Source organism: Larimichthys crocea, chromosome XVIII (genome assembly GCF_000972845.2).
Source record: "Larimichthys crocea isolate SSNF chromosome XVIII, L_crocea_2.0, whole genome shotgun sequence".
NCBI classification, from domain to species: Eukaryota; Metazoa; Chordata; class Actinopteri; family Sciaenidae; genus Larimichthys; species Larimichthys crocea.
Window position 1 is genome coordinate 21,385,341 of NC_040028.1, and position 11,354 is coordinate 21,396,694.

The 11,354-nt window shown below is 49.5% G+C and overlaps 1 protein-coding gene across 1 annotated transcript in view; it reads right to left on the reverse strand.

The window, feature by feature from the left end:
• Positions 1-2,187, reverse strand: part of LOC113748202 (transmembrane protease serine 3-like) — a 4,004-nt gene extending 1,817 nt beyond the window's left edge. Inside the window, exons 1-4 of the mRNA XM_027291176.1 lie at positions 1,979-2,187; positions 608-786; positions 310-408; positions 94-239 (exon numbers count right to left, since the gene is read on the reverse strand). Coding sequence (XP_027146977.1) covers positions 94-239; positions 310-408; positions 608-786; positions 1,979-2,187 — 633 coding nt within the window. The remainder of the gene's footprint in view (positions 1-93; positions 240-309; positions 409-607; positions 787-1,978) is intronic.
• Between the last annotated feature and the right edge of the window lie 9,167 nt (positions 2,188-11,354).

The following is an 11,354-nucleotide window of genomic DNA, read 5'->3' on the forward strand; positions in this document are numbered from 1 at the left end:
AATAAACTGAGCTAACATGAGCTAACAGTAGCTACAGTTGTCAGCAGTTTACTTCACTGTCCATCATAAACTCTGTAAATTAGAGTTGTTTACATAGCAGGTGTCGGTCCCTCCCTCCAGGTATCCTGCACAGATCATCCAGGGGGAGATGTCTCCGTTGTAAATATAGGGATGGTTGCAGGTCTCCGTGGAGATGAGCGGCACCTTGGCAGAGCGCAGCATGATGCTGGCCTCACCTGGAATAAACACATCATGTCAGCCGTGTTTGTGTCACCTGATTTTAAATCAGCTGTTTTCCAGATTCAGGCTCACCGTCCATCTCAGTTGCTCCCCATCCAGAGATCCAGCACATGGTGCCCGCCTCGAACTCCTCCCCATGGTTGGGCAAACAGATGGGCTGCACAGAGCCTACAGAGGAGAGGTTTAATGAACTACATTACCCAGAGTTACATGTTAGATCGATTTGTAATCAGGTGAATAATGTCTCTGTCATTCATAAGGATAGAGAAAGGAGAGCTCAGGTGAGTAGTGACTAGTAAATAATATTAGCTGGCTGCTATGTCTGCTGTTGTTTTGAGCTGGTGTGAAAGAAAAAGGACACGGTTACCACTGAAAACAAGTGACTCCTTCAGTTTTATCAGCGCAATGTCGTAATCCAAAGTGATTGAATTGTAGAGGTGGTGGTGTATGATCTTCTCCACAGCCAGAGACGAGTTCTCCCAAAGATTCGCCCAAAGAGTGCTGTTGCCTGTCCCCACGATGACTTTCCATAGAGGGAGTGTATACCTGACAACAGAGGAGGAGGTACATTTAAACATAGTGACAGAAGCCAGTCATGATTTGTTGAGAAGCCTGTCGCTCTGCTAGGTAACTGTAATCTGATTCGAGGTTGTTCATCATTAACAATGCATGATGGAGCACAAGAAGGCGTCCGCATCTAACACCTCGATGACCAACTAACCATTGATCACGTCACCTCGTTGCCTGGTCATGCCGCTTCGCACTTCACAGAGAAATCAGACCTTGATTGACTCAACGTGCTACCCACATGCCTCCTGACGGGCCTCCCAGCCTGCATAGTGACACCCCTTCAGGTAATCCAGAACATGACGGCTCACTTGGTCTTCAACTGACCCAAAAGGTCCTAGGTACCCACATTAAATTAAAATCTCTAATCCTGACTACAACGTAGTCTCCTCATACAGACAGATGTTACCTCCTCCAATGAGCGACGCCTGGCTCTGCAAGTGGACCTTGATTCTATGTGAGTAGTATTTATTGCTGAGGAGGACCTGTCCAGTCTTCCAGACTTCCCAACAATTACATCCCAGCCCCGTTGTCTTAAATTGTTTAGTGTAAGGTGGTCGTAAAACTCCAATCCATCCATCCAGCTCCTCCTGGAGGATCCTCAGGTGTTCCCAAGCTAGATGGACTATATGGTCCATCGCCCTATCTCTAAGGCTGAGACACCCGGCGGAGGAAGCTCATTTAATTTGTATCCATGATCTCATTCTTTTGGTCATCACCCAAAGCTCATGACTATAGGTGAGGGTTGGAACGTAGATGGATTGGACTGGAAGATTGAGAGCTTTGCCTTCCAGCTCAGCTCCCTCCGCCCACTACAACATCCACAGTACTGCAGGCGCTGCACAAATCTGCCGGTCCATCTCACGCTCCATTTCCCCATCACTCATGAGCAAGACCCCAAGATACTTGAACTCCTTCTCTTGTGGTAACAACTTGCGGTGTCAACGACCGATAGGTGCACTCTCTCTAAAACCATTGCAAGCAGGCGACTGACATGGAGGGACTCGAGGTTGAAGTCTTAGTTCTGTTGGACTGTAGGAAAGGAGGAGGAATTGGTGGAGTTGTGGAGTGAAAATAGTTGTAGTTGAAGTGTTGTAGGTGACCCTGCAAGATCTTAGTCTTTAGATACAGCAAACAGCAAGCAACTCTGTGGCATCTGTGGACGACTCACCTGTAGACGCAGTGTGCTGCGGTGAGGATCCAACGTGATGTGATGATGGAGCCTCCGCACCGGTGTTTTGACAGGAAGCGGAGGCTGACCTGCCAGGGGAACTGACCCGGCTTGGAGATGTTTCCCCCGACGATACGACTGCTGAAGAGAGGCCTGGTGCCGCACTCTGAGGACAAACGGGTGGAGGTTCGTAGGTCAGCTGGGTTCATACAGGTCTTTATTTAAATGTCAGTAACAGACGTGTGTTCCTGAGGATTCCACCGTGGGTCAAACTTCACAGACTCATCAAACCCTTTCTGCACAAAAACACACACTGTTTCCACACATCAGTGTTGACATTAAGCTCACAATGTTTGCTTTGAGCGCCATCGAGCGTCTTCTTATTGGAGTGATAACCCCCGGGACCGCAACACTGTTTTACTCCATCCACGTTTGAAATATGTAAATATTTATATGAATATGAGTGTTTGTCGATGTTCTCCATGTGTCTTTGAAGGACTGTCAGTGTAGTAATGGATGATGGTAATATTTTTATGGATAATCCAGCTTGTTTCCTGGTGGTTTGTGGCTCCAGATGACTTGTTTTAGCAGTCAACAGTATGAACACACGTACACACTACTTAAACACAACACACATTTTTATGCACATGCAGGAAACACATGCTCCTCTCGACTCCATCTGAAACCCTCGTAGAATAAAGTTTTCTCACCCAGACATTTCAGAGTGGTCACCTTCCCTGAGCGGCACCGACCTTTACTGTGGCGACACAGGAAGTGGAGGTCAGACCACGAGAAACTCACAAACATGGAGGACGACTGCTATGAATCAGCTCAGATCATAAGAGAAGTTATCTCATGACTCTATAGAACAGGTCTAGACTGTACTCTTTATATATTATACACAGACCCAACGATTCCAACCATGAGCAACAAAGACTTCCTCTAAGAGGCAGTATTGATGTATCGATCATGTTTTATTGCTAATGTGTGAACAGGTTGGAGCGTAACGGAACAAACTAGTTCCTATAACAGCCTGTGGATGGATTTATACGCAAAGGACCCAACAATTCCAACCATGAGCAAACACTTGGCGACAGTGGCAAGGAAAATTTTAAGAGGCAGAATTGATTATTAGTGATAATTTAAATTTCTTAATATACTGTTGGGTTTGTGAATTCCCCTCAGATCAACAAAGTCTTATTCTAATTTATTATAATACATCATAAATAGGTTATCTGACAGTTACGGTCCCGTTATACGTCACTGAGCACTTCGTTAGCACGTGGATGTGCTTCCTACCTGAAGAAGGAGGCGTCCTGAAGCTTAATGATCTGTGATTGGCTCAGGTAGAGGGACACCAGGTTGTTCTGAAGGTCCCGCTCGATGGACGTCAGAGAGACGAAGAACGACTCCACGTAGCTGATGACAGAAAGTAGAGCTAACAATGGATGCATTTTATGTTTGAATCACTTTAATGTGTGAACAGGTTGTAAAAATTGGTGCTGAGGTGCAGGACCAGATCCAGATCAAGGACAGGCCGTGGATCTTCAATCAGACCAAGACATGAGTAAAGAACAGTGGAAACCTGGAGTAACCCAGCTGTTTGCAGGCTGACATCCCCAACCAGTTGTTCCAGTCCTCGGAGCAGACCGTCCTCCATATGCTTCCTCTGCGGACCTGCAGGACGGAGCTCCTCCCACTCAGCCGCACTGACAGGTAGACAGGTGAGCAGGTAGACAGGTGAACAGGTGGACAGGTAGATAGACAGAATTATATATAAACAGATGTCAGAATGGTCACACCAAACAGATTTTAGAAATCATTTCTACCCAAGGTCCACTTACTGACTTTTAACAGCCTCTCACTGCCTTCTTCAACGGATGGAGTTTGCTCGGTTGTCATGGAGATGGCTCGACTGTCATCATGTGATCCATGTAATAAACTCTGGTCACATGATAACCGCTCAAACTCCATCTGTTAGTAAGTGGACCACGACTTAAGAAACCTCTCGGTGCTCCGCTGGAGAACCAGAGGGAGGGTGGAAGGGATGTTAGGCACAACGAGTGCCTGTTCCTGGGCTTCCTCTGTGTCCACACACCCCTGGGTGGAGGGACACCAGAACGGGGTTCTTCTGGACACAGGACCACAGGAGTGTGTTTCTGTGTGTGTGTACATGTGTGAGTTCATGTGTGTGTCTCACCACAGCCGAGCTCGTCCTCTCCGTTTTCACAGTTCACCACACCGTCACACTGAGCCGACCTGCTGATGCATTTAGACGAAGAACCACAACGAAACATCCCTGCACAGGTCAGACCCACTGAAACACACACATGAACACACACACACATGAACACACACACATGAACACACACATACACATGAACACACACACACAGTAATTTCTACATTTTAAATGTCTTTTATTACTTTATTTACTTTGTATAATTATACTTTTTATTCAGTTTTATTGCCTCCAACAGGAGCTAACGTTAACAAACAAACACTACAACACAAAGTCAGAGTCACTGTCCCCACACTGATTATTCTGACGTATTCCAGGAGTTTCAGCACGCTACTCCTCCCTCAGTTTTGGTCGCAAATACACGATAAAGTATCGAATCGACCGGCTCGGTCAGGAATGTTGAGCTGTGACTTTTCTCAGAGTTTCACTAAACGGTTTCACCAAAAATCACCAAAAACCATGACAAAGTTTACAATGGGTGTGTATTGGTAGAATGTTCCAGAGCTAGAGTGGAGAGGGAGAGAAACATTTGTCAAAAAACACATTTGCAAACGGCTCTCGTGGCCACAAATGTCACTCTACAGAAATAGAAATATTTCTACATAGAAACGTAGGAAAATTCGTGGGCTACGCAGCGATATCACTGCTGAAGCTGTCAGACTTATAGTTTTGGCGGGAGACGCACTGATGCTCCAGGATCACCCACCGACAGCCCCATCTACTCCCATGTAAACTGGAGAGGAGAAATTTCCCAAAGGAGCACGGGGCACCTGTTCTTTCTCTCTCTCCCCAGGTCACATTTTTTAACTTCACACACTGAAATTCAGCATTCACATGGTCGACAAGATGAGGATGCTCACGGCATTTGGGCTTTTTGATACCACCTACCGTTTGGCATTAGCGTCCACTAGTTGGAGGGGCTTCATTTAGAGATTTTCTGTGTCTCTCAGCAGTCACTCACCACAGACAAGCACAGCTGCAGTTACAGCTCTGACCTGCAGTGACCCTGGTTGCTCGGCAACCTCACGCTGCCTTTGACTGACTTTGTTGAGTCTCTGTGCTGCTGCAGTGTCAGTAATAATGTCTGTCAGACACACTCTACAGTTATTCAGACATTTACTAGTATTATAGTTTAAGTTGGGTAACAGTGTGTGTGTGGAAGACTTGCTGACAAGCTAACGTAACAAAAATACCATCTTGGTTGGATAATGTCAAGTAATATAACCAGAATCTATTCATTCATTTCTATATTTAGACATTTTATTTTAATGAAATCTTTTGTGAATCCACGACTGACCGTTGCTGCAGCTTGGTTTTTCGTGTTGAGGTCACCTCTGTGTTTCACTTGTGAATAATTGTGAATGACACCTTCTTCTGTGCAATCTCAGCTTTCAGGTCCCTGAGAGCTGAGCCGTTTGATTCACCTCAGTGCTGGTTCAGACAATCATCTGATCGTCCAGAAGCAACGACACTGACCCGGCTCCATTTGACACCAGTTACTTCCCAACACTGTTTGAGTAAGCACTTCCAGACAGACAGCTACTAAATTATCCATGACATGTTTCTCAGAAACCAAAGGATAACCTTAAAGCAACGTGTGATTACTTTGAGTGTAATCTACTGTGGTAACAGAGTATTACTCTGATTACATACTTCTGATCAAAAAACTAGTGAGTTGACAACTTTGCTACCAGCCAACATCATCCAGGTCCCCAGCAGCAGCTGATCCACTGCCTAGTCCAGCAGCAGTCAGTCCAGCTCGGCGTCTGTCTTTCAGCCTTTTATTTCACCAAGCTCTCACCAACCTCTAAAACATGACCCACGATACTAACTTATGTATTGCCAGCTCCGTTTCTGGCACAACACCAGCTGCTCCCCTCAGCATTCCCCTGTAAACCTCCTCTTCTCCTTCCCGGTGGTTCAAAATGTCTGTGGTACAAACACTAACACTCCCCCGGTGCTCTGAGATCACAAACTGAGCTAACGTTAGCTAACAGCAGCTGTAAATCATATCAGCCAGAGGACTCGCTGCAAACCAACAGCAGTCAACATCAGACTCAACAGCTACCTAGTGTTGAACTCCTCACCTCCGAGACCGATGGCAAGAATGAGAGTGACCCCGGCGATGACGCATGAGGCGATTAAGATCTCGAGGCGGTGGGCCAGCAGTTTGGACTTCCATCTTTTCTTCAAGTCTTCATAAATGGGACAAAACAGTTTGTGAACATTTAAATATTACACTATATGAGCTGGCAACAGTTCAAGGAGATACAGTACTCGGCTCACCGTCGAGGAATTGCTGCACCTTGTTGATTCGTGTTGTGGGGCTCGGTGCAGTCGGAGGTTTTGGTTCTTCAGGTTTGACGGGATCGTTCTCTAATTGCAGGGTAGCAGCGCCACTGCTCAGCGGGCTGACATTCACTGTGTTGGGGGTCCCGACAGTGCGGAGGTCTTCCTCTGTCACCAATCCCCCCTCTATGTTAGAGGGGGCTGGTTGGTCAGGCATCTCTTCTTGAAGTCCCTGAATGGGGGCAACAGAAAGACAAAAGGGGGTTTAACTGAAGACTTCCAGACATTAGAAGTGGTTTAGAAGCCTCACAGTAACCACCTTCACCAAACATTTCTTTGAGCAAGAGTTTTATGGATTTGAGCATATGGATCAGACTGTTCTAAAACAACCTTTCGTAAAACCATGTGTCTTTCCCATTGACGTCTCGGGGGGGGCGACGGGGTACAGTCTTAAAAACACAAAAAAAACCTTGGGGGGGGGTAAACATCAAGGGTTTTTTTCCTCTGGTGGGGAGTCCTTAAAGGAAGTGGACTGTCTTTTGAAACCAAAAACCTTGGGTGCGACATTTTTTTAGGGTGTCTTTTTTCCGGACGGTTCCCCCCACCACAAAAAAAAACAACTGGGGGGTTATAAAAAAAAACCACCCACCCTGGGGTACCGGTAGTTTCCTCCGGTTGGAAAACACCTTTCCCCCCCCCAAAACAAGGGGGGGGGGGGGGGGGTGTGTGGGGGGGGGGGGGGGGGGGGGGGTGGTGGGGACTGGTTTTTTAAAAAAAAAAACGGGTCCGGGGGGGGGTGGGGGCCCCCAATTCAGTTCTACCATTGAAAACGGGGTTTTCCTCGGAAAACAGGGGTGGGCGGGGGGGGGGGGGGGTGGGGGTGACCCCCCCGTTCTAAAAAAAAACAAACCCATGGGTGACCGGTTTAAGTTCCTTTTTCTGTTTTGGCAACTTCTTGGGCCAAGTGGACTGTCTTGGGAAACAAAAAAAAACCTTTGGGGGAAACGTTTTAGGGTGGTTTCTCCGTGGCTGGGGTCCCCCAACAAAACAAAAAAACAAACAAACAAAAAAAAAAAAAAACAAGTTTTCTAAAAAAAAACACAAACAAAAAAACCTGGGGGGGGACAGGTTTTAGGGTCTTCTGTTTTGTGGGGGGAAAACCCCACCCCCCACAGGGCTGTTCCTAAAAAAACACAAAACAAACAAACCCCCTGGGGGGGGACGGTAGTTTCATTTCTTTGTGGGGGGGGGTGGTGGGGGAAGTTCCCACCCATTTGGGGGTGGGGGGTGGGATTTGTTCTAAAACAAAAAAAAAAACAACTTTTTTACACAAACCAATTTTTTAAGTTTTCCCTCGGGGGGGGGGGGGTGGGACGGCAGGGGGGAACTGTTTCTAAAAAAACACCAAAAACCCCCCCCCCCCCCTGGGGACGGTTCAGGTCTCTATTTTTGTCCGGGTCTTTCCCCACAACAACCCAAACACCAGGGTTGGTGGGGGGACAAACCTTATGTTCTAAAAAAAAAACAAACCTGGGGGGGAAAACAAAAATGGGGGGTTTCTTCCCTGGTGGGGGGAACGTTTTTCCCCCCCCCAGGGGGGGGTGTGGAAAACTTTTGGTCTAAAAAACCCCACACAACCAAAACATCACCCTTGGTTCCGGTAGGGCTCCTTTGGTTTGGAGGTCCCCCACACAGGGGGGTGGGGGGGGGGACTGTGTCTAAACAACAAATTTTTGGGGGACAATTTTGGGGGGTGTTTTCCAAACCCAGGGAAGGGGTGTGGGGGGTGGACCTAACGTTACAGGTTTAGGGGGGTGGTGGGGGGGGGGGGGGGTGGGGGTGGGGGGGGTTTGTGGGGGGGGGGACCGACAGTCCCTTTGGTCGGGTACACCCAAGGGAAGGGGGGGGTGTTGGACTTTACGGGGGTGGTTCCAAGGGGTTTTTTTAAGGGGTGGGGAAACCAAGGGGGGTGGTGGTTTTCCCCCCATTTTTTGTTTTGGGTGGACGTGTTCAAAACAGAAAACGGGGGGGGGGACTTCCCGGTCCCAGGTGGTGTTTTTTTAAGGGGGGGGGGGGAACAGGGGGTTCTGTTTGTTTTTGGGGGTGTGACCACCCAACAGGGGAAGGGGGGTTGGGGGGTGGGGGGGGGGGGGGGGGTGGATTTTTTTTTTAACCTTTTTGGGCAACGGTTTTTTAGGTGCCCCCCAGGGGGGGGGGTCGGCGGGGGGACGGTTCCACAAAAGGGAAGGGGGTGGGTGGGGGGGGGGGGGGGGGGGGGTTGGGGTTGGGAAACTTAAGAACCAAACAAACAACACCAAGGGTTTTAGTGGGGGGGGGGGGGGGGGTGTGGGGGGTTGGGGGGGGGGTGGGGTGGGGGGGTGGGGGGGGCGTGGGGGGGGGTGGGGGGGGGTGTGGGGGTCCCCAATCTGTGGGGGGGGGGAGGTCATTGGGGGGGAGTGGGGGGGGTGGTGGGGGTGGGGTGGTGGGGGGGTGGGGGGGGGGGGGGTGTGGGGTGGGAAATACCATTTTCCCCACGGGATTTTTTGTTAAACCACAAAAAAACCAACCAACCCAGTTCCTTGTGGGGGAAAAAAAAAAAAAAAAAGGTTCACAGACACGGTTGTGTGTGTGACTTTTACCCTTTTCCCCAGGTTTTTTAAGGGGGACCAGGTCTGGCGGTCAAGGGAGTGGGGTTGGGGGGGTAAACCTATCGTTCCCAACAAAAAAAGTTTTAGTGTGGGGGGTGGGGAACCCAGTTTTTTTGGTTTTTCCAAAGGCGGGGGTTCCCCACAAGGGAGGGAACTTTTTTTTACGGTCCACCAGGGTTTTAGGGGGAAATCCCCAGGGGGGCTTTTTTGTGGGGGGGGGGGGTGAAACATCCCAGGGAATGGGGGGGGTGTGGGGGACTATGGGGTTTCCAAAAAAAGGGTTTTTTTAAAAAGTGGGGTGGGGGGGGTGGTGACATTATTTGGTGGGGGGGGGGGGGGGGGGAAATCGGTACCCCAACAAAAGGCAATGGGGAACTTAAAAACATTTTTCCCCCCCAGGTTTTTTAGGTGGGGGGTGGGTGGGGGGGCGACAGGTTTTGGGTCCCAAAAAAGGGGGTGGGGGTAACGTGGTTTCACAGAGGGGGACTTAGGAAAAAACAAGGGTTTTGGTGCCGGTGGTTGGGGTTGACAAGGGGGGGGGTGGGGTGGGGGGGACTGCAGGGTGGGACGGTTTTCCCCAAACCAGGTGGAAAGGTGGGTTGTGGTGAAACTATTGTTTTTCCGGGTTTTAAGGGGTCCAAAGTTGTTGGTGGGGGTGGGCAAACATCCCCCCCCCCCCAACAAAACGGAAAGGGGTTTGTGGTGGGGGGTGGGTGGGGTGTGGTGGGTGGTGGTTGGTGGACTAATGGGGTGGGGGTCCCAGGGGTTTTTTGGGGGGGGGGTGGTGGGGGGACAAGGGTGGTGGGGGGTGGGGGGGTTGGAACTGGGGCAGGGGTTGGGGGGGTGGTTTGGGGGGGGGGGTGTGGGGGAACCCAATTTCCCAACCAGGGAGGACCTTTTTTTTGGCCCAGGGGGGGGGTTGGGGGAAGTTTTCCCAAACCCCCAGGGAGGGGGGGGTGGGGAAAAAACTTCTTTGTTTTTTCCAAGAAACGTTTTTTTTTTCGTTTTTCTTCCGTGGGTTGGGGGGGTGGGGGGAAAAAAACGTAGGGGGGTTCTTTTTTTTCTTCCGTTTGGGACGGGGGCCCCCCCCCCACCCAGGGACTGGGTTCTAAAAAAACCCCTTTGAAAACCCTAAAGTTCCTCTGTTTTTTTTTTTGGGGGGGGGTGGGAAACGTTTCCTTTTTTGCCAAAGTGGTCTGTCCACAAAACACCTTGGGGTGGGGACGGTTTAAACGGGTCTTCTGTTGGGGTGGAACGGTTTTCCCTGGTACACCCCCCAAAAAACTGTTTCTAAACACCTTATAACATTTTAGGTTTTTTCTCCAAAAAAAAGGGGTACCGGCCCCCCCACCAAACGGAGGTGGTCTAAAAACAAAAAAACCTGGGACTTTTTAAGGTTCTTTTTCCCTTTTGGTAACCCTCCCCCCCCCACCCCAAAGTTGGGGGTGGGGGGTGGGGGGGGGGGGGGGTGGTGGTTGGGTGGTAACGGGGGGGTCCTTCTTAACCTTTGGGGTGGGGGGGTTGGGGGGGGGAACCCATTAGTCCTCTTTTGTTGAAACGGGGGGGGGTTTTCCCCTTTTTTTGGCCCCCCCGGGGACTGTTCTTCAAAAACCACCAAAAACAAACCACAAAAAACCCCCCGGGGAACGTAGGGTTCTCTTGTGGGGGGGGGGGGTGTGGGTTGGTTGAGGGGGGTTTTTTTTTTCCTTTGGGGGGGGGGGGTTTTGGTAAAAAAACCAGGTGTAACTGTTCTACAAAAACAACAACAAAAAAAAAACAACAAAACCCCTTGGGGGGGGGGGGGAAAACCCCCCATAAGGTTTCTTTTTTTTGGTGGGACGGGGGGGGGGTTTTTCCCCCCCCCCACCCCAAAAGGGGGGGGTGGGGGGACTTTTTACAAACAACAACAAAAACAAAATTTAATTAAAAAATAACAATAAAATTAACTACAAACAACAAAAAAAAAAAAACTAAACAAATAAAAAAAAAAACCAGGGGACCCCCAGGGGGGGGGGGGCCAGGGGGTGGGGGTACAGTACGTACGAGTCTAACGGTCAAGTCCTATGTGTTTAGGCGTCATCTCACTGTTCTTTCGGATTGGGGGTCCTAGACTTTAAACGCAGATTGTGTGATCCGTGGGTCACTTACTTCCATCTTGTGGACGAAACCAACCATTGCACCGTATTTATGTAAGTAA